This window comes from Mustela nigripes, chromosome X, assembly GCF_022355385.1.
Source record: "Mustela nigripes isolate SB6536 chromosome X, MUSNIG.SB6536, whole genome shotgun sequence".
Taxonomy (NCBI): Eukaryota; Metazoa; Chordata; class Mammalia; order Carnivora; family Mustelidae; genus Mustela; species Mustela nigripes.
The window spans coordinates 26029310-26053304 of NC_081575.1; the positions used below are offsets into that span (position 1 = coordinate 26029310).

A 23995-nucleotide genomic window follows, 5' to 3' on the forward strand; every position below is an offset into this window, starting at 1 on the left:
TTATAAACATATATTTTTATCCCCAGGGGTACAGGTCTGTGAATCACCAGGTTTACACACTTCACAGCACTCACCAAAACACATACCTAATATTAAAATTTGCCTTCAGTTTTTCAAAAGCTGTCTCAACTCTTAAAAAAATGCTCTGGTTAGAAATGAATGAGAAGAAAGCAACCTGACATTTCTTATTTTCTCAAGGGGTCAGTGTTAGGGACAGACCTTGGTTTAGAACTAACAAAACCACATCAATTCCTTCTTCATACCACTTCAAGGACTACACAAAAGAAAAAGTTTAGTTACATCTGATTCTTTATGACATTGCAAATAAAGCATGCTAGTGACTGATTTTTTAACAAATATTTCAGAACTTTTAAACCCAGAAGAATGGTATCTTATACAAAGCCATCATTATTGAGACTATACTCTGAATCAAGAGATTTCTGAATTTCCTCTTGACAATCTTTCTTTTTTTCAGACTGAACTTGAATTTACAGAGCCATCAAGTCATTCAGCTTCAAGTCTGATGGGAAAACTATGTAAAACCAGTTTCAATGAGTCATGACAATAAATATAATCTTTTCTTTCCCTGAACTGCCACAGCACATTTTATTTATGTACTCCTAGGATGCTCTGACTTTGTATTGCAATTATTTGTAGATCTCTTATTTATATTAATACCTACTACATGTTAACTTTGTATTAACTCATGTAATAATCATCTGAGGATTATTAACCCTATGAGGGAAATGCTATTCTTATCATTTCCCTTTTCACAGATAAGAAACCTGAGATACAGAAATCTTAACTTGCCGGAGATAAAATAGCTAGTATAGGGTCAAGTTGGGATGCAACCAGAGAGTCTGGATGAAAGATCTGAGCTCTTAACCATCTTTCTACGCTGCCTCTCTCTTATATCAGAAGAAATGAATTAATAAATTGGTCTTAAAGTGATTCAAAAAGCACAGTTATCAAAAAGGGAGGGAGTCTGTTTGGCTTCAGGGCTGGAAGTGTCCACCGAGGGAGAGAGGGAAAGAAGGGGCTGAAGGAAAGAGATTAACCCTAAATAAATAAATAAATAAATAAAATTTTTTCAAAAATTAAAAAAAAAAAAAAAGATTAGCCCAGACTTTCCCTTCACTTAAGCAAATGTCATCCTCAGACTAATCTTGCACCTTTAATTTCACATTGTCAACTAGAATCAGCACTTGTTTCACTGGCCTGTGAACTGTCCGTTTGGTGGTTTATGCAATGCAAGTTTAATCGTAGGTTGGGTTTCAAGCTTGCTCTGCCATTAATGGGTTGTATCAGAAAATCCGAACGAATTCTGATGACCTAAATTATCATGAAGATAAATGCGGTACCAACACACATATCCAATTGTAATAAAAAACTAACTGTAAATTAAGACATAATTTCTCATTCTTTTGAGTTCTTTGCCACAACGTTCCCCTCTATTACTCTGATAAACTGGGATTTTATTTCATCACTGTTCCTTCCCCCATTTCTCCAGTTCAATGGTTTGATAGACTCTTTATTCCCAGTTATCACTTAAATCTCAAAGGACAAAAAGATAACTATTCTCTCATCTAAAGACGTATATGTCAAATGACTTCATTATGTGTCCTTGAAGCTAAAGAATATAACAGCATTTCAGCTTCCAAATCTTCCATTACATAGGTAACAAACAAAGTCAGAGATGTACAGAAGGATGCTAATTATGGAAATAAACTATTTCTGCAAACTAATTATTTTAAATATTTTAGGTTGGTTTTCTACCTATCACAATCAAACTACCCCAGTGGGCATCTTGGACTTTCCTGATGGCTGTCTATATTGAGAATGAGAAAGGAAGAAATGTCGGAATTCAAGTGTACCTTAATGAGAAGAAAATATACATAGAAAATCAAAAAGGATACACTAAACTACACTCAAAATACAATTTAAAAAATTTGCATTAATAAGAGCATTTAGTACACAGGATGAATACAAGAAAAAATATGCGAGAAAGGAAGAAATGTCAGAGTTCAAGTGTATCTTAGTGAGAAGAAAATATACATAGAAAATAAAAAAGGATAAACTAAACTACACTAAAATAAAATAAAATAAAAAATATTTGCATTAATAAGAGCATTTAGTACACAGGATGAATACAAGAAAAAAATATGCTAAGTCAGTAGTTTTCTTAAGCAACAGAAAAATATGGTAGAAAAAGAAAATTACATTTACAGTAGAAACAAAAAAAATTGACATGGACATCCATACATACAATGACTAGAAATAAACTTAACAAAAGTGTGCAAGACCTATAGGAAAAAAACTGCCAAACTTAACTGATGGATATAAATTTCAAAAATTAACAAATGGAGAAATGTATCAGATTTTTTGATCAGAAGACTACATTCTTTAAAGATAACAATTATTCCTTCATTTATTAATGAGTTTAATGTAGTCCCAATGGCACTTTTTTTTAACTTAACAAGATTATTCCACATTTCATTTCAAAGAACAGTAAGAATAGCAAATAATTCGGGTTCCTGGCTTGTTCAGTTGGTGGAGCATGCAACTCTTGATCTCAAGGTTGTGCGTTCAAGCTTTACATTGGATGTGGAGATTACTTAAAAATAAAATTTGGGTGGGAAAAATAAAAGCAAATAATTATTTAAGTGTATTAAACATTATCATACTATAGTGTTAGTAATATAAGAATAAATAGATCACTTGAGCCAAATAGACAGGAAATACTAACTGCTATATGTTAGAGTTTAATATGTAGTAAAATAGGCTAGGAATTGATGGGGAATGGAAGTTGTATTTATGAATTCTATTAGAACAATTGTTAGCTACTTTGAAACAAAATCAAATTAGATCTTTTCTCATCAAAATGGAATTAAAAATGGAATTAAAGAAAATGTAAACTAACCAAACCATAAATTGAAAATGAAAACTGAAGTGAAGAGGTATAGCATCTCTGGAAGAGAAAGAACTTTCTAAGCGAAGGAAGCAAAGGAAGAAATTAAGCACAAAGAAAATGAGCGACAGATTTGACTATTAAAAATGTTAATTTCTTGTGTATCAGAGAAGAGTAATGGCAAACATCAAACTGAGAAAAGATACTTGCAACAGATGAAGGACTAGTATATAAAAATTCATAATGTGTTAGGAAAAATAGTAAGATCCAAATGGTTAAATGGCAAAGCACACAAAGAGCCAACTTATGAAAAAGGAAGTACAACAGCTTACCAACCATATAAAAGACACTCACTAATCAAAGAAATATGAAAGAGTGAGGCACCAAACTTCAAGAATTTTTGTTAACAATATACCCATTTCTAGGAGGGCATAGTGAAATGGACACTCTCGTGCATTACTGATGAACATATATGTAAACTGGCATAACAATTTAGGAAAAATATTTGGCGATCATGTATATGTCAGGAATCCTAAGCTGTTAATGTTCTCTGACCTGGAAATTGCACAACCTCAAATTCATTATAAGGAAGTAAGCACAAATACAAGGAAGTATTTATGGACTAAAATATGAATCATGATGACATTTTAATAGCAAAGAAAAATGGAATGATTCAAATGTCTAAAAATAATGACTTGTTAAGGAAAGTATAGTACGATCACTGGCCAAACTCTCATGCAGCCATTAAAAAGGATGTCTTAAAACATATATGAATAGGTTTTTTTTTCACGTTAAGTGGAAAATGCAATAGAATACAATATTGTAAAAGCACTTACGTATTTAGAAAGCAAATTATTTTATTAAAATATGGAAGGAAACTCCCTTAATTTTCAACAGTAACTATGTTTGGGTTATAAAACTATAGATGATTTCCCTCATTTTCATGACTTACATTTTTCTGGTTTTCTATAAGAAGAATAGATGTTGGGAACTATTTTTAATAGACTCATTATATAAAAATCTGCATTTATGTGTTGAAAATGCCTGAAAGGAAAACTCACTTTAAAGGAAGGTGAGCAATTCTGTAAATGGAAAACTTCTTTAGTAGTTTATGAGATTGAATTTTCCAGAACAGAACAGAGGAAAAGGCCATATCTAAAGGTCATGATTGGGGGCTCAGAACCAGGGAAAGGAGCAAGCACAGTTTAAAAATAGCGTTTAAAATAACCTTTGAAAGGCACACATAATGTATTATTTCTGCAATGAAAATACAGAAACTAAAGCTCAACCAAGCCTTCTTGGATAATGGGAGAAAACCAGAGATGGAATGAGAAAATATTCTGAGCTATATCTTGTTCGTGTGTATATGACACCATTTACGTTGTTATTTCTACTGCATATCATAAGCACACAAGTTTTAGTTTCGAATGAATATGTAGTTTATTTCAAAATAAAATTTGATTTTTGTTACTACAGTGTAGTACTAAAATGGGGCATGAAATTTTTATGTTTATCAAAAGCGACCCTTGGCTCAAGAAGAGTGAGAAACTCTCATAAAAGACAATGTATCCTTGTGTCTTTCCTCTGTAGCACAGCCTGGCAATACATCTAAGACTTCCAGGTCCCAGTGTGCCCATCAAAAGACTGGCTAGGAGACTCCCAGTTGGCCTACCAAATTCTGCTACTTCATAAGGAGGTTTGTATGGAGAGCTTAGAGTCATAAAAATTGCATTTATGCAAGATTCACTTGGGGTAAAAACCTACATGTTTGAGAATTTCCGATTCTGCCTAAGTTAATTCCTGGCCTACATAGGCAAAGGGACAAAAGTAGTCTTCTCTTTTGCGTATTTTTCCAACAGCGATCTTGTACAAAAGGTAGGCACACATTACGATTCCTATTTAACAGGTATGGAAATCAAGACCCAGAGAAGCTGAGTGACCGCCCCAGAGCCCACAGCCTGGCCTGATTATCGGTCTAAAGCTCTTTGCAGTAAAGAAGGGTATTTGCCTTGGCAATCCATTTGTTAATTCAAAAATATTTATTGAGTGTCTATTATGTACTTCATAACATGCCTCATAATGGCTATTATGTGCTAGGTTGTGTTCCTGGTGCAGAAGAGTTTCCATTTTTGCTGAAGGACACAGCAATACGTAAGTAAACAAGCAAATGCCAGCTAGTTTAAAGCTCCTTGAAGAAAAATAACGTCATAGAGTATAGCAGGCACAGGGAGAAGCTACTTAATTTAGATAGGGTGGTCAAGGAAGTGGTCTCTGAGGCAAGACGCAGAAGTAACAAAGTGTAAAGATCCTAGGAGAAGAACACAGTTGGCAGGCTTGAGAAACAACAAAGGTACCAATGTGGCTGAGTCTTTAGGTGCATTCTTACCACACACTGTCTGAATTTACTCTCCCGCCCAGGCTTCTTTTTTATCTCTAGGGTAAGGGGCTCATTATCTCCTTTCTTAGCTTCTTTACAGAAGCCTTTTCACTTGTCCACTCATTCCTCCACACTCTTTTGATAAGAAAAGAGCCGCAGTGTACTAGATGGCTTTCACTGCCCTTCCCCAGTTTCCACTTGGGAAAAACAATTATGTAAACAAATCATAAGGATCTGAGCCCAAGACTAGTATCAAAAAGACAATAAATAACAAGTGTCCGTGAGGATGCGGAGAAAAGTGAACCCTTCCACACTTCTGGTAGGAATGTAAATTGGTTTAACTACTATGGAGAACAGTACAGAGGTTCCTCAAAAAAAAAAAAAAAAAAAAAAAAAACCAGGGAATAGAAATACCATGATCCAATAATTCCATTACAGGGTATTTACCCAAAGAAAACAAAAACACTAATTCAAAAAAATATATTCACCCCTATTTTATTGCAACATTATTTACAATAGCCAAGATATAGAAGCAACAAGTGTCTATCACCAGATGAATGGATAAAGAAGATGTGGCATAATATATATAATGGAATATTACTCAGCCATAAAGAGAATGAAATCTTGTCACTTGCAATGACACGGATGGAGCTGAAGAGTATCATGCTAAGTGAAATAAGTCAGGGAAAGACAAATACCATATGATTTCACTTACATGTGGAATCTAAAAAACAAAACAAAACAAAATACTCTCAAATACAGAGAACAAACCGATGGTCACTAGAGGGGAGAGGGACGGGGGGGGGTGGACAAAATAAGTGAAGGGGATTAAGAGGTACAAATTTCTAGTTATAAAATAAAAAATAAGTCATGAGATGAAAACTATAGCATAGAGGATATAGTCAACAATACTGTAATAACTTTGTATGGTGATAGATAACAACCACACTTATCACGGCGAGCATTTTGTAACGCATAGAATTGTCACATCACTATGCTGTACACCTGAAACTAATATAACATTGTATGTCAACTGTACTTCAAGAAGAAAAAAAGATCTGAACCCAAGAGATTCACCTGCTTCCATGTATTTCTCTTAAAGTCTTTATAATAAATGTATTTAGCATGGCCTGAGAGTTGCCACCAACATGGCTTGACCATGGAAAAAAATAATAATAAATAGACAACAAAAATCATCTAATAATGGCCTCAGTGTGATCTTTCTTCACTGACCCGGAAAATATTTCACAGTCTTCCAGTGTATCATTAGGTATCAAAATTACTACCAAGCATTCTCCTTCATTTTGTTTCTGACTAGAACTACTACACAGTGCAGGTGTTTCTTGTGTGACAAAAAGTGATCAAGCTAGTTCCTTCCTTAGAAATGCCCCGTGAGTACTGAAAGAGCTCGACTGAAGACAGATACAATAATAATAACAACAGCTTACGTTTACTGAGCATTTATTATGCATCGAGTCCAGTGTTAAATTCTTGACCTGCATTATCACACTCTCCTATGAGATAGTTCGTATTATTATACCCATTTTATGGACAAGAAAACTGGAAGGCCGAGAGGTTAACTTGCCCCAAGGTCACAAGCCTCCCATCAGACTGGCAGTGGATTAGGTCTCAGATCTCCCTGATTCTGGAGCCCTGGAGCAAAGATGAAGGTTCATCTGATTCAAAATGGGCGTTAGACTCAGGCATGCCTAGGTAAAGGGCAAAGCTGAATCATAACAACGGGTGTTTTTCCTCCATGCCCTCCACCACTACTGTCAGTCGTAGCTTTTTATCAAGAAGGGTCCCATTTCTGAAACTCCCGGCCCCCACACACAGCTCCTCTAAAAAAAGCGAAGTGAGTAGATCCAGAGAGGCAGTCTGACTTCCAAATATCCCCCTCTCTGCACCCCAACCTAACCGGCACTGCATTCTTCAAGTAATGGATTCCGTTTCCCGGTCATCCTCCTCTCCCAGAACGTGATGGTTTCCTTTGGGAGTCCACCTCCAATTCCATGTAAAGAGATCTGCCGAGAGGCCTTTCCTTTCCTCAGGAGCCGGCGACCCGGTTCCGGCCCGTCCACCACCCCAGGGCTCCACCTCCCTGGCCTCCACCTGAGGTCAAAACGGGAAATCGGGAGCCGAGATCTTTCTCGGAGCAAAGGTAGATTCTAGGCTGCGTCTCCCCACCCCAAAGGGCATTCTCTGCCGCTGCCACAAAGGAGCCGGGGAGGCCTTTCTGGAGAGTGAAGTCTCTGGGAGAGCAATCCCCATGAAGGGCCTAACCCGAAGCCCAGTCCGCGCCCACCCTGGGCTGGACCTGAGGAAGACGGTCTCATGAGCACAGAAGGAGGCCTCAGCATCGCCTGCTGCCGCCCGCACCCCCAGCCAGAGCCCTCAGTGGGTCTGGTGCCCGTGGCCACCAAGATGTACTCACAGCACACACAGGCAGTACACGCCCGGGACGGTCTCACTGTCTCTCAGCAAATAGCTGCCATCCAGACCCGTGGCAAGTAGGAGCTTCTCCCCCGTCTCCCGGCTGATTTTGCCGTGGTACACAGCCACTGCGTCCATGACCTGGTGGACTCGAGGGCCACTGAGGCGTGGGACAGCGGAAGGCAGAGGCCGCTGCTGCTGCAACCGGGCCCCAAGTCGGCCACCTGACTCCCAGTTCAGCCAGATGTGCAGAAAAAGAGAGAGGAGTGCCGGAACAACAGGATGTTGTCTCTCTGCCTTAAAACCTCTTTTCACACTTCAATTAAAACCAGCTCAGCAATTCAGAGGCTTGGTTATTGCCACAAGGTTCAATCCCCCTCCCCGCCCCCACCCTCCTTACCCCTGCAACACAACACAGGGTTCGGATGAGAGGGGAGGCCAGTTGGAAGAAGGTCTTTGCAAGATCTGGGTTGTACCACGGTGGCGGCCCCTGGCCCACAGCCAGGAATGCTTGCTGATGCTTCCCGTTCCTGCAGTTGTCCCAGGGGCCACCAGGGATGACTTAGCTTCACTAGTCCTCAGAGGTGTTGATGATAGAGGCAAAGGTGGGCATGGCCCTCATGTGGGCCAGAAACATGCTGACAGAGAATGAAAGAACCAAAAGCTCTGAGACCAAAACACAGAAACTACCGGTACTATCAGCTGGGAGTCACTCCTGAGCGCAGCCGGGAAGGTCCTTCACAATCAAAAGTAGTTGGTGAAAAACCTGCCTGGGCCAAGTCTCCTTTTCTACTCTTCCTAGTCCTCTTGAGTAGTCCCGATCCTGAGCAAATGCTGATTTTTCCTACTTTCTTGGCCAAGATCCCAGAGGGCTGATCGAGGGACAAAAATCAATCTATGTCCAGGCCGCCTAGATGGCTCAATCAGTTAGCATCTGCCTTCCACTAGGGCCATGATCCCGAAGTCCTGGGATTTCTGGCTCCCTGCTCAGTGGGGAGTCGCCTTCCCCGCCTCCCTCTGCTCCTCCCCTGCTCATGCTCAGTCTCACTCGTGCGCTCTCTCTCTCTCTCTCTCTCTCTCTCACACACACACACACACACACACACACATATAAATAAAACCTTAAAAAATTAGTCTGTGTCCAAACATGTTCCAATTTTTTTTTTATGTGATGAGCCTTAGATGAGAGAGTGAATCATTTCATTGGTGCTTTGTCTTTATGTGGACTTGTATATGTCCTTTGAGGTACGGGGTTTGCCTTTCCACATTCGGGGCCTAAAACTTGTTTTAAATCATATTGCAAGTGTTGATAATTATATCCTCTGTTGTTAACAGAGTATGTTTCTTCTTCAGTTGAGGCTAAACTATCATTAATTTTTTAAAGCCTTTCAACGTTCATTTCCTTCTCTGAAATGAAGCATTGCTTCTATTTTAAAATATGCAGTTAAGTAATATTCTCCTCAAACTTCCCCTTTTTTACTGGAATAAGACTTTGTTTAATGCTTGAAGCTGGATGGCCTTCTACATTGTTCCTGTTGATTATGTAAAATACTTGTAAAACAGGAATTTAGATAATTGAAGTCCTGTGTTTGTTGTATCTCTTCCACGACTTCAGCACCTAATTCCAGCACCTAATTCCATGAAAACATGGCAAGGCTGGGACCTCAAGGCTGGGAGAACAAGTTCTAAATCCTCACATGCCCTACTAATGGATCAGGTGCACAGAGTTGCTTTGCCTCAGAGCCAGATATGTTTTTGCAACCTGCTAGAGTTGAGAACAATCCTCTCAGATTTCAATGGCAGCTAGTAGTGACTCACTTTTTTTTTTTTTTTCTTTAAGCAAACTCTACCCGACATGGGGCTCAAACTCATGACCCGAGATCGAGGGTCGCATGCTCTACCGACTGAACTGGCCAGGTGTCCCGTGACTCTACTTGATTGAAACATGCTCAGCCTTAGACTCTATCAACCTTAGTAGATGAAGTGTAAGCATATTTATTCTTGGTGTTGTAAGAGGCTTATGCTTACAACACCTTAGAATACAACACCAAGAATAAATACAGAAAGTAAAATAGTATTCAAGAGGATATTTGGGGGTAGCTCTGGGGAATTGAGCCAAGAGCATCTCATCATCTTTCTACCTCACTTGTTTATGGTCGAGTCCACCTTTCACCCTCCCTCGTGCTTTGGGTCAAGGAAGAAATCAATCTAATAAGTGAATGCATACATCAATGTTAAGGATTCAAGAAGTCCGTCCTGAAATATCTATATTTTGAGTGGGCAAATGATTAGCCCAAAGAAGTTCATCACAATGGTGAAATTTCAGACGTGAAAGGGGAAGACAGGGTGGGGGGTCCAGGCCCTCATCCAGTCCATTCGGACAACAGCGCACCTGTGAGGTGAGCTGTGAGAACATTGTGTCACGTAGGTAAAAATGAAACCTAAATGTTGTTTGGTTTAATGTTTTGGTTTTGGGGGGGTGTTTGTTTTTTTGTTTTCGTTTTTTGGTTTTTGTGTTTTCTTTGGTCTCTGCACAACCCTGTACAAATCATCCACAAATTTAGGAACAGCACAACCTGGATCTGACAGCAGAAGTGTACCGTGCATTCTTCTTTTTGTTCTGCTTTTGGTTCTGTGTTGCTAAAATAGCACACCTGTCAAAGCAGCCAGGTACGATGGGGTTCAGCACAACTAAACTCGTATAAAAAAAAAAGAACAGATAAATTATAAGGTAATAGTCCAACTCTCACATCCAGCATGTCGTTGTCATCTCACAAGCAAGCTGACAGCTGGGCCAGCCCTCTATTGCAGTGTTGATGAAAAATACCGACATCATCACTCTAGTGCTACACCAGTACTGAACCTGACTTTTTAGCAAATTCAGAACTTTGTGCTAAGCTTGAAATATAGAGCAAGAGAGTTCAAAATGACTCTCTTCCTTCTCTCTCTTGCCATGCCCACAAGAGAGGAAAAGGGGAAAATGAGAGAGGGGAGAAATAGACTTAGTGGAGGTACCAGGAGAGAAAGAGAAAGAATGGGCCCCAAATACAAGTATAATCCACTCAGAAGCAGAATTATCTGATGAATCCCATATTGCCTATCTCCTGCACTAGAACGTAGGGTCTTTGATGGCAGGAATTTGTGTACTTCACTCACCACCACAGTATTCTCCATGTGGCACATTTTGTTTATTTTATTCATCTGTTTTTGTTTATTTTTAATTAAATTCTACACCCAGCGTGGGTCTCGAACTCCCAACCCCAAGATCAAGAGTCTCACGCTCTGTGGACTGAGCCAGCCATGCATGCCCATCTACCACATATTAGATGCTTAAATATAGTTGTTGAGTGAGTGAATGAATGAGATTAGTGCTCAAAAGAAAATAAGAGAAAAAATGCATACACATACACACTTGGTTGTACATGCCTCTGGCCCACCTTTGGAATGGCAAAATAAATTGGAAGGAGGATTAATCCAGCAGTTATGAGGGCCAAATTATACTCCATGTTTTACCATGAAATCACTTTCTCTTTCTGAGCCTTACTTTCTCCATCTGCCAAATGGACTTGAACCAGATGACCCTTAAAGCCATTTTCAGCTTTAACATTCATTTTGTGCTTTAAACAGAAGCCAAGAGTACTTTCCAGAGAAACAGACGGGAAACGGACTGAGCTCATTTGTGTGCAAGAAGCAAGAGCTGTTTCCTCAAATCTCACCCAATAGAGGAAAGATTTTTGTTCTTGTTGTTTTTTAAATGACCTAAGAAATAAAAATCATGAGGTGGAGGAAGAGAGCTTCACAGTTTAAAGCAAACTACAACCTTTTAAAATATAAATGCCATTTAAGTCAAATATAAAAGCATTGACAAACTGTCAGCCAAGGTTGAAAGTGTCCTCTTATCTAGACTTGTCACCTCCTGAGGTCTCTGAGAGGTGACAGAATTTTGCATGTGGATGCCCTGTCTGAGGTGCTAATTGTCTTCATTTCAAATGCCCTAGGCTTTTCTCCAACCCAGGTAGATTAAAAGGATGATGCCAAGGGTGGTCAGTTTTATAGAGTGGATCTGACATTTCAAAATCTTTTTCTCTAACCTTTCAAAACTAACTTTGTTCTTCAACTAGCTCATCTATAGGTGTGAATTCTCTTGTGACAGTGTTATGATTTGGCACCTACGGTGACTTTACACATTCTCGCGGCACTTACTAAAATTCACTTCCTTTACAAAAATGAGAAAAAGAAAAAAAAAATGTCTTGAAAAGAGCACCTCCTTTTGAAAATATCTAGGTTTATCTATGAGGCTAATTTTTCTAACGCCCCTTTGTTTTGTAAGCGAGAAGCCAGAGACAGGGTTGTGTGTGCTTAAGGCTATTTCAAATATGTTTATTCTTTCAGCCAACATCATGGGCACCTACTGTACGATGGACACTGTAGCAGGTATTTAGGTTAGAGAGAAGAGCTGTGACTGAGTAAAGGATGGGTTTCTGGGGGAACAGTAGCGGGACATCTAATTCAGCTTCTATTCTAAACCTGCACAACCTCACTGAGACAGCAAGTTCTTGATCTTTCTGTCTGCCCCGTATGGTTCCTTGTACTTGTCCTAGTTTTACCTCCTTCATGACTTAGAGGACACTTCCTAATTCAAGCTAAAAAACTCTTGCCTGCTTCTGAAGTTTTGTTCTTGGAATCATAGCTCAGCTTTGCTAACCACATCTTACATTCTAGGCATTTCTCCTAAACATTTTACATGTATTATCTAGTTTATTTTTATCAACAGCCTTATGAAGCAACTTATTATTATTATTATTATTATTATTATTATTACTACTACTATTTACCTACATTTTACGAATGGGGAAGCCAAAAGTCAGAGAGTCTATGTAGCCTGCTCAATGCAACACAATTGGTCAGTGTCCCACCTGGGAATTGAATACAGGCTGCTGACTTCAGAGTCTGTGTGTTTCACTAATATCCTTTTCTGTCTCCCACCCTTAATTCTGAGGTCACTGCACTGAATTGGTTGGGCTTCAATCTCTTATCTAGCAGGTGTAATTTTGACTTCTGGAATATTCTTCATATACTCCTCAAGTGTCAACTGTTCTCATGCCCTGACTTGTAGCATGTCTCTGCCTATCTATGTGCTTTATGAGATCAGGTACACTGCTTTAGCCTGGGCCTCATTGATTAGCATGTCTTGGAGGCTCTTACAGAGTCAAGGTCTGTTCACCCAGGCTTACAGATCTGGAACCTGGATCATCAGCTTATCCATCTAAAGTAATAGAACACTGAATCACTGTGTTGTACACCAGAAACTAACACAGCACTGTATGTTAACTCTACTGGAATTAAAATAAAAACTTAAAAAAAAATTAGAGTGAAGTAACAGAACACCACGTGGTCTGGGTGTCTTCTGTCCCGGGTTGGCCCGGATGCACATATGAGATCTTATTAAGGAGTTTTTCTCCTTCTCCTTTTACTCAACCACATGAAGGCCACTCTGGCCCGGTTTTTCCTTATCTTTCCCCATGAAGATAAAATGAAATAACATACATGATGTAACTGGAACCTACGATGAATTCCTCTTGGCACATCGACCTTAGCACAGTACCTGACCTAGTTAGCACCTTTGTTCCCCCTCTCTCTACCTCTGCAGAGAGTGTGGCTTCTTATTTACTTCAAGGAGTCTATCATTTCTGACGCTGCCTTCTTTCACATTCGTTGTTTACCAAGGTCTGTCCTGTGGTCTCCCTCATTTTGGTTTATAGAAACAAGTCTTCTCATCCCACATCTTGGCGCCTGACAACATGTCACCCTTCTGATTTCATCAAGCTAGTTGCCTTTGGATCATTACTGAACCTTCCCTCTATTTCCTTTCGTCCTGGGTGGGGGCACTCTGGGTCTGATAGCACCTCAAGAAAATACCATTTCATTGTAAAGGAGGCTCTAGCTTTCTTTCTAAAAATCTGTTCTCTTTCTTGGAAGTTCAAAAATAGAGAGCTTAAACTAAAAGATTAAAGTCCAAGAGACTGTTATTTTGTCTATACATTTTTTTTTTTGCTTGAACATTGTTTTAAGAAACCTCTGATGTTTTGAAACAGGGAAGGCCACTTTGATCTATACCTTATGAACACCAAAATTTGGCGAAAGAACAGGATGAAATGGACTATATAAACGTATCCCTGAGCAGTTTTGTAGACACAAAGGAAATATTATAACCCAGGAAACAAAACAGTTAATAGTAGATTTCTGAATGCATTTTGTAGTTACAAATGTGACATTGGCATCATTTTTCTTTTTATTCTCAGTGATAAATATTTTACGAAAAATGCTAGAAACATTGATCAGTGTGGAGTTTAGTGGTATGAGTCTTTTACAAAGCAGGTCATATATGTCCTGAAATTCAAAACTGTCTAGACAATATCAGGAATTGTAGTGGTAAAGGTATGAACTTTTCAGTCCTTGCTCAATCCTTTTCTTTCCTGAAACCAATACAGTCACTGAAATTATCAAAGTAAATATATATCAAACAAAAAATAAATGAGATTAAATATCCTAAAACTTTGACTTAGAGATGAAACCCTCAGAGAGCTCTTTGTCATCACTTTATAAACACTGGGGTAAGGTTAAATGCTGCCTACCACAAAAATAATCACAGGTTTCTGCCTTGTGTGCAATTATTTTTGTAAAGTAATATATAGAATGAAGAATCAAACCTAAAATAGTAGATATAACCATAAAAAGCAAAGAACTGGAGAATGTCACAAGTAAAGCTGTAATACTGCATATTATTTCAAAATAAAACAAAGTTAACTTTCTCAGCAACTTTTTCTGTTGACTGGGGGCACAATCTGAAACCATCGGACTGCCATGGAAGCTTTGCAACCCCAAATACATACTGAACATGTATTTTTTTAATCCTTTAACACTTACTCGTATTTATCATGCTTTAAAACTACTAGCTTTCTACAGAATTGTTCCTAATTTGCATCCTCAAAATTCATAGACGTTTAAGAAGGTACTAATGATGGGCTCTAAGGTATTGTCACTATCACAAAGAGCCTAGGAAAATGGTCCATTTGCCTGCGATTAGGCTGCCTGTAATAATAATAGTGATAATAATATTCACTGAATCCCCACAAAAATCCTAAACTTATATGACAAATGACTGCTTTTAGGTGGAAGTATATCAAGTTTGTGTGAGGGAACCTTGGAGATATACATGCTTTCTTAATTTTAAATGAGAGAATAATCACATATTAAATAATGCTGTTTGAGACACAGAATCTTTTGAAAACTGACATCTCCAGGCCAGAAAATATGATTGAATAATTGATGAAAAGGATGATAACTACTGTTTGGAGTATATTTGTCATATTTCTTCTAACCAAATAGGAGATTATAGAGGGCGATAGTAATGACTTCCATGTTGTCTAACACAGTGCCCAGCACATCCGAAGACTTCTCTACATGCATTCTCTTTGTTTGATCTATAAAGTAATAAAAACCTAGGGATTTCTACAGGCACTTCTTCCCTCTAAAACTGACACCAGGAAGAGTATATGATCCTTTTTTACAATTGCTTTATGGCCCAGGGAAGTTGGGCTAGATGGGCCAGGATCTGACCTACTGGAGGGATTCTTAGGCTCATTGAATAGAGTGCTTCCAGCATGAACCCAATAGGAAGTTGTGCTCAAGGAACTGTACTAGGTCCCTTGGGGGTACAGATACTCAGTGTGGCAGCGTTTCCGATGCCTGTCTCATTGTGGTCTTGAACACTTCTCTTAAGTGCCCAAGAACAAGCACTGTCAATGAGAAAAATCTGTTCAACCGCAACCTCCTAAGGTCCCAGGCCAGGATTGTTTCAGGATCCTTAATTTTATGTGAGGCTTAGTTCCAGTGGACGCCCTCACTCTATCATGTGCTAGAAGCGAGAAAAACACTCACGGACGCTATGCACAATGCCTGCACCACATAATAAGAATCTGCCACAATTCGGTGTTGAGACTTTACAAAGCATGCGATAAGGAAATTATGTATTTCTTTGCCATTCTGTCATAGATTTAGTACCATGATTTTTTAAAAAAAGTCAATTCTAGTCCCCATTTTGCAACACCAATCGGGAAGCTTTTGCAGTCTCCTTTCCCCCCTGCTTCCTCGCTGAACAGTATACGTGCATATATATTAGGCTGTTACAGCTGGCCCCTTATCCACTTAAAACAAAAACTGAGTGATTCAGACAGACTTCAGATAAGCAGTCAAGATGGGCTCTATCTTAACGGTACTGAACTCGGCTATTTATAAACATTTCATAAGGCCAGTCTGCTGAATGGAATACAAATCGCCTCCACTGCCTAAATTACCGCCAGCACCTCTTGGTTCCACAGTCTGGAGATAGTAAGTGGTCCTACTCACTGGCAGCCAAGCTGGGCACATGTCACAAAGCTTGAGAAATTCTAAAAGAGCAGCATGACCATGACCACCACCAGACTGTTACTATGTCTCGAAGTCTCTCCGTTACAATCCTGTCACTGGATTTAGGCATTGATGACCCATGTGACATGCAAATGTATTACTCAGTAAGGGTAAAAGGTTAAGTATGGGAATATAATGGAAAGAGCAGAGGAATTAGAGCTGGTACATTTCATTCTGAAGTCAGGCTTCACCAGTTCCCAAGTTTGGGTATTGAGTTACCCTATCTGTAAAATCTTTATACTCACTTTGAAGAACTGCTGATATGGGTACCTCTTCCTACCTTAGAGTCACCAAAAAAGATAATGTGCTTAGAGCATCTGGCATATAGTAAGCACTCAATGGTAGCTCTTGCCATCATTAACGATGCCTTGTATTCATTACCACAGCACCCAGAGCCACAACCCTGAGGGTAGGGAAAGGAGCAACCCACTTTTGTGGGGGCTCAGGGAAGTTCAGTAACTTGTAGAGGGTCACACAGCTAATGAATAGCATCACAAGTATCTGAAACTCAGGTCTCTCTAATCCCAAAGCCCAGGTTCTTGCCTCAGAAACTGATACTGTTTCTTGTGTATATGTGGCTCAGAAAAAAGTAGTGATTTGACAACCTTAATGATTCAGGTTGTTTTGGAAAATGTCAACCCAGAAAGACTGTAATAATATTACGCTATATAAAAGCCACGCACAGGGTGAGTCTGCTTTCATGCAGCCCTAAAGACATGCCAACAAACAGCAGAGTCTTTTCAAAACCATAAATAAAGCAACCATAGTGAGACCTGCTAGTACAAAGTGGATTATACTGGAAAATTCCCAAGTCCTATCTATGTATCATCTTCCCAAAATTCCAGGGAGCTATCAGCATACGCAAGAGTATCACAAAACCAACCCCTAGCTCAGAAAACCTAGCTTTAGGTTGATATCCCTGATGGTCCTCCTCCCCCACAATGCTCCCCTCTAGTGAGCAAGTCCTCCCAGTTACCAGGACTGAGGAGAGAGAGAAAGCTGGTGAGGTAGGGCCAGTTCTCTGCCCCACCCCTGTCCCTACACCTAGCAGGCAGCCAGGTTCCACACACCCCCACCCCGCCCTTTACCTCAGGGAACATTTGTCTTATTAACAGGCCATCTAAACCTGAATGTTTTCCAGAATCCTGAGCACCTTGATTGGATTGTGCATAGGAGGGGACAGCACCTTGCAATGCAGAAATATAGGAGGGAGATTCATGCTCACTGGACCTCTAGGAGACTTGGCCTGAGGGAAATAGTTTCATGGTACACATAGGGAGCCAGGATACCAGGCGTCCGGGCTCTCAGCTTAGACAGAAGCCTCCTCCCCACCTCACCTCTCATGACCCTTGGGCCCAGGAGCAGCAGGGACCAGGTGGAGTCAGACAGCGAGGGGAACAGGGACAGTCACAATGGATTGAAGGCCCCATAGAAGCTCCCCCACTCCCAGCCTTGGGTAACTCACTGGAAGAGGAGAGGCCCTCTAACAGTGAATAAGATCGAAATTTCCTTTGCTTTGGTGGGACAGTAGGAAGATGTGGGTTTAAACTGACGACCCGGAGCAAACCTGCCCCGAGATGCACACCACACAGAAGACCCAGAGGACAAGTGCACACTCTTTATTACCAGAACCAGGAAGCCTCTGACAGAGGCTGAGCTTGGCGAGCTGGGACTTCATGGGGGAATCTCAAGAACACCATTTGTTTAGACTGGAGACCATCTAACTTCCCACCCACTGGGCTCTACCCGCCTCGGGGGAGCAGAGAGCCTGCAGGGAACACACCAAATGGAAGAGAAGGGGCCCTGGGCATTCCCAAAAGGGCTTGCCCCAGTCCAGTTCTTTTTTAATCCAATCAGTCTTCCAAGAGGAGCACCATTCACAGCACGATGTCCGCCCTTGGAATCCATTTTGTTCTTCACCCATCTTGACTGGAAAGGAGCTTGAGAGGATGGTGGTCCAAAGCTGAGGGCTCGAGAGCATAGCCAACACTCCCTCAAGTACTGTCTTGAAATCACCCAACAGTCTTTCAGGCAACGAGGAAGAGAGCTGTCCCTCTAAAAGGAAGAAATCAAGAGTATCGGAAAGTCCCACCTGCACTTTCATGAAGCCACTTTCCTGATCTCTGCCACTGCTCACTTGTCTCACTTGTGAACAGAGAGATGAGCAATTCAGTGACACAAGTCCTTTCATGAAAGTCCCCGATGTTACTCCCGGAACTGCAAAAATATCTGGATGTAGGTGCTTGGGTGGCTTAGTGACCTGCCTTCAGCTCAGGTCACGATCCCAGTTTCCTGGGATATAGCCCTACATCTGGCTCCCTCCTCAGCGGGAAGTTTGCTTCTCCCCTGGCCCCACCTTGTGATCTCGCTCTCTCAAAAATAAATAAATAAAATCTTTAAATACACACACATCTGGATGTCATTTCAATTGGGTTTACTAGAAAGTCGTGCTGTATGCAAGGCAGAGACATCTTCCTGATACACTCTGTATCCCAAATTAGGCTCTCTCCTGTTATCTAACCAAACTCGCCAAATCAAGTTATAATGTGTGCACCAGGTATTAACATATAAGTCTAGTTCCTAACACATACTAGACAGTAACTATATATTTAATGAATTAAATGTAATCAAATTTACTATCATCTATAGAATTTAATACAACAATACCCCCTTCAACTCTTTCAAATTAATCCTAACAGAGAAATTAAATTCTAACAAAATTGTTTTGCTGTCCTTTCCCCCCTAATGAGTGCCAGAGCATCTCTTCTTCCCTGACTTCCTCTCATTCTTCTCAGTTACAGCCAATGGGGGTCTCAGTGAGGTGTGGGTCAGCTGGAATCAAGGTGTGATTTCTTTAGACTCCTAGGAGATCTTCTAATGGGATGGGTTCGGCTTCTTCAACAACAAACAAGTTCCGCAGGCTCAGAGGCACAAAAACAGGCCCTCACCTATAAAACTTAAAAACAAGAAGCAAACATGAACACTGTGGGTTACAAAGGAATAACAGCATTTTAAAGGAAGAGCAGTGCTCCTAAAAATTCAATATAGCTATAAGTCAAAAAACACATGGCTGTTCTCAGCCAAAGACATGGCATTTTCAGGAAAAGGATGCTAATAAGAAACCAGAAAGGAGTGTGTATTTACATATGTAGTACCCACAATGATAGAAAAGTTGTTAGTTTCAATATTGGAATAATGGACTTTTTTATTTTCTCTACAATAATTTTGGTTTTCACATTCTCTGTGAAGTAAATAAGTTACTTTTTGATCAGAAGAAGGTCTTGGGAAATTGGTTTTTCTTTGGAGTGTTTTCATTCTTACCTTCTTGAAATCAGTGAATTTGTCCTGGGTCCAGGCCTCTACTCTCACCTGCCACACACACTTTCTTGCATTTATAGCAGGCCTTACGCCATGAAAAATTCATGGCCTTACACCACGGGCAGTCCCAATTCACTGGACTGCATCCTGAGACAGACTTCTCCTGGTGCTGGAAATCCAAAGCTTTTTTCCCTTTGGGTTGCTTGGCCTTCTGCCCCTGAGGCTGCTGTTTCTTTGGGCTTTCCCTCACACCTTCGCTCCAGCCATCCCCTAGGGAGATCTCCTGGGGCCTCTCTAGGTCTTCTTCCTGGCTTTGGCTACTGTTGTCCCCCAAAGAGGCCATCCCTTGGGATCTTTCTGGATGTTCTTCCTTGCTGCGGTTCCCACTGGCTCCCAGGGATACCATCTCCTGAGGCCCCTCTGGATCTTCTTCCTGGCTCTTGTTCCTACTGGCACCAAAGGAGGCCATCCCTTGGGGGATTTTTGGATCTTCTTCCTGGCTATGGCTCCCACTGGCCCCCAGGGGTACCACCTCCTGAGGCCCCTCTGGATCTTCTTCCTGGCTATTGCTCCTACTGGCACCAAGGGGGGCCATCACTTGGGGTTTTTTTAGACCTTCTTCCTGGCTGTGGCTCCCGCTGGCCCCCAGAGGTACCACCTCCTGAGGCCTCTCTAGATCTTCTTCCTGGCTATGGCTCCCACAGGCCCCCAGAGGTACCACCTCCTGAGGCCTCTCTAGATCTTCTTCCTGGCTATGGCTCCCACTGGCCCCCAGGGGTACCATCTCCTGGGGCCCTCTTGGATCTTCTTCCTTACCATTGTCCCTGGTGGCACGAAAGGGGGCCATCCCTTGGGGTCTTTCTGGACTTTCTTCCTGGCTGTGGCTCTCACTGGCCCCCGGGTATACCATCTCCAGGGAAGTCTCTGGATCTTCTTCCTGGCTGGCACCAAGGGTAACCACCTCCTGGGATTTCTCCGGGTCTTCCTGGCTGAGTTTCCAACTATCCCCAAGGAGTCCCCCCTGGGGACTCTCTAGATCTTTTTCTTGACTCTGGCCCCAGCTATCCCTGGAGGGGACCATCTCCTGGGCCTTTTCTGGACCTTCTTTCTGGCTCTGGCTCCAGTTATCCCCAGAGGGGACCATCCCCTGGACTTTCTCTGGACCTTCTTTCTGGCTCTGGTTCCAGCTATCCCCAGAGGGGAACACCTCTTGGGCCTTTTCTGGACCTTCTTCCTGGCCCTGGTTCCAGCTACCCTCAGAGGGGACAACCTCCTGGGCCTTTTCTGGACCTTCTTTCTGGCCCTGGCTCCAGCTCTCCCTAAGGGGGGCCAAGCCCTGGGCCTTCTCTAGACCTTCTTCCTGGCTGTGGCTCCAGCTATCTCCAGGGGGGACCATCCCCTGAGTTCTCTCTAGACCTTCCTGGCTCAGGTTTCCGATGTTCCCCACAGGAACTGTATTCTGGAGGGTCTCAGGACCTCCCTCCTGGCTAGAACTCTTTTGGTCCCATGGTGGGGCCACCTCCTCGTGGGAGCCCACTGCAGCATTTGGACCAGATGAATAAATCCCCACGGGAGGCATCTGAAGCGGGACTACTGCAGCTTCTGCATCCATGACTACTGTCGGTGGCAGAGGTGGCAAGAATGGGATTCCCACTGGGAGAGGTGCATGGAATGGAAGTGGGTATGGCACCGGCATCGGCACAGGGGGTTGTATGGCCTGAGCGCAGGGACCTGGAGGTCCTGGCATGTAAAGAACAGTTGCCGGGGCTGGCACCTGGGCCTCAAAATACAACCTACTAGGAAGCCCCATGGCAACCACATCTCTCTGCTGCTCGGCATTCAGGGGCCAGGCTGCAGTCCCAAACTGCTCAGCTCGAGGCCCAGGCAGCGTTTCAGGGGCCAGCGGGTTGACCTGGGCGGACCTCTCCACTTGCTGCAGCCGCCCACGAAGCACATCGCACTCCGACAGCGCCTGCTGCAGGGCGGTCCGCGTGAAGCGCAACTGTGTGGCCGCTTCCTCTCGGTCCGCACGCAGCCGCTGCAGCTCGGAGGCCAGGGCCCAGGCAGCGGTCTCGCGCTCCTCTACCTGCTCCTGCAGCCTCCGGACCCGGCGCGCCTGCTGCTCCCCCTGCCTTGCGCCCACGCGCACGCTCAGGGCCAGCGCGCTCCAGGCGCAGGCCCGTTTGATGGCGTGCGGCACCTGCGGGTCCGCCACCACGGCCCGAAGCCGGTCCTCGACTTCGTTCCAGGGCCGTGAGCGGAAGGCCACGTAGAAACCTGGGCCGCCGCCGTTCAGGAGGACTTCATTGTTGATGAACCTGATCACCTCGGTATGGCGGAACCCGCTGGCGTGGTCCCCAAAGTCAACCGCCATGGCTGCTGCGGCCTAGTTAACCGACTGACTGCTGTGGCCTAGTCAACCGCCCGCCTCACAGGCGATGCCGCTGCTGCCGCCGCCGCCAGTAAAGGTCCACCCCTCAGCTCCCTACCAAGTCCTGCCAAAGTCCCTTTCCAGTCCTTCTCAGCCTCTTCCCTCTCTACTTCGTTTTCCTCACAAAGAGTAAAGCAGATTCCCTCACCACACCAACCTCTACCAGGCGAGGGTGTTACACGTCACAGAGACGATCCCGAGTCACCCCGCAAGGCCTGCTGGGATCCAGCGAATAGGCTAGAAGACTGCACTGGGCACTGCAGCGAGCCTATGGAAGAATTTGTTTCTAAGAACTTCAGGACAATCAATACCCAGCATGGTGGAATGAAGTCCTCACTGGGTGGTAGAGTTGCATAGGTGGGTACAGTTCTGCTCTTATCTCAGTTCTGTCTCCCATAACTCTTCAGTTCTGTCTCCCATAATTCTTCAGTTCTGTCTCCCATAATTCTTAGGAACTACTTCAGTCCTTCAATATAGTCAGTCATACTGTCTATACACTTCCCTTGCCAACCTGAACGAATGAACTTGGAGTCCCCGTCATCAAGAAAATCCAGTGACTGAGCTATGAATGCCCGGAACTCTCCTTATAAATTCACTCTCATGTTTACTTGATCAGCTATTCTCAAAGGGTGTCTCTCTTCTTCTTTTAGAGTAAATGTTCTTCTCATAATCAGGCTTTCCCTATAAGAAATGCTGAAAAAGTGCTTTAAGCTTCATTAAATAGTAACTGGAATCTACATGAAGAAATAAAGCACATGCTAAAGGTAACCACATAAATGAATGCAAAAAATAGTATTCGTGCATTTTGTAATTCCTCTTTTTTCAAAATGTCATTTAAAGAATGACTAACATAAAATAATTGAAGTCTGTCTTCGGGGGCATACAATGTATAAAGATGTGATTTGTGACAATAACAGTATAAACTGTACAGAATGAAAGATTTTTTATACCAATTGAAATTAAGTTTATATTCATCTAAAATAGACTGTTAGACATTAGCATGTTAATTAAAATCCCCCCCAAAAAACACTAAGAAAATAACTTTAAAAATATGCTGAGAAGGAAATAAAAATTATTACCAAAAAAGGAGTCAATGAAACATAAAAGAAGGCAGTAGTGGAGGAATTGGGGTGGAGGGAAATGTAAGACCTTTCTTAAAGATGTATTTGCTTATTTGAGAAAGACAGTGAGTGGGGGGGCAGCCGGGGAGGGAGAGAGAGAATCTCAAGCAGACTCCCCTCTGAGCACAGAGTTGGCCACAAAGCTCTATCTCTTGAACCTGAGATCATGACCTCAGCCCAAATCAAGAGTCAGATACTTAACTGAGTGAGCCACCCAGGCATCCCTGATATAAGACATTTTAGAAAGCAAATGGCAAGATGCAAGTCCTTCCTTATCAGTAATTATATTACAATTAACAGGCAGAAATGGACAGAATAGCTAATTTTTTAAAAAACATGACCCAAATATATGTTGTCCCTAAGAAATTCATTTTCGATTCGAAGATGCACACTAGTTGAAAGTAGAAAGATGGAAAAGGCTATTCCATACCAACAGTAATCAACTGAGAGCTAAAGTTACTCTCCAAATATCAAAGATTTAAGACCAAAATTGTTAAAATATAAAAAAGGATAAATCATATAATGTTTTAAAAAGTTTAATCTCCTAGATGGGATTTTTTTTTCCTCAGGAAACAAAAGTGGCTCAGTAAATCAAAATCAATTAATATAATACACCACATTACTAGAATGAAGGAAAAAACCCGTGTGGTCATCTAACAGATACAAAAAAAAAAAAAAATCCAAAATAATGCAACACAATATCATGAGAAAAATATCTCAAAGAGCAAAATAGAAAGGAATGTCCTCAACCTGAAAACAGGCATTTATGGAAACCCAGCTGCTGACATACTCAAGGATCAAAGACTCAGAGATCTCCACTAAGATCAGGAGCAGACAAGAATGCTATTTTCATCACTGCTGTTCAACATGCCCTGGAACTTCTAGCCAGAACAATTAGTCAAGAAAAGGAATTTAAAAAAAAAAAAAAAGATGCCTGG

The 23995-nt window shown here is 41.9% G+C and overlaps 2 protein-coding genes across 2 annotated transcripts in view; both read right to left on the reverse strand.

The window, feature by feature from the left end:
- The window catches only part of SH2D1A (SH2 domain containing 1A), a 24815-nt gene extending 16733 nt beyond the window's left edge, over nt 1–8082 (reverse strand). The window contains exon 1 of the mRNA XM_059385610.1: nt 7720–8082. Within this exon, the coding sequence (XP_059241593.1) occupies nt 7720–7856 (137 nt within the window). The 5' untranslated portion in view covers nt 7857–8082. The remainder of the gene's footprint in view (nt 1–7719) is intronic.
- An 11436-nt stretch (nt 8083–19518) lies between these two features.
- Nucleotides 19519–21879, reverse strand: LOC132007007 (testis-expressed protein 13D-like). Its single transcript, XM_059385181.1, has one exon. The coding sequence runs from the start codon at nt 21877–21879 to the stop codon at nt 19519–19521; it is 2361 nt and encodes a 786-aa protein (XP_059241164.1).
- Nucleotides 21880–23995: the final 2116 nt, after the last annotated feature.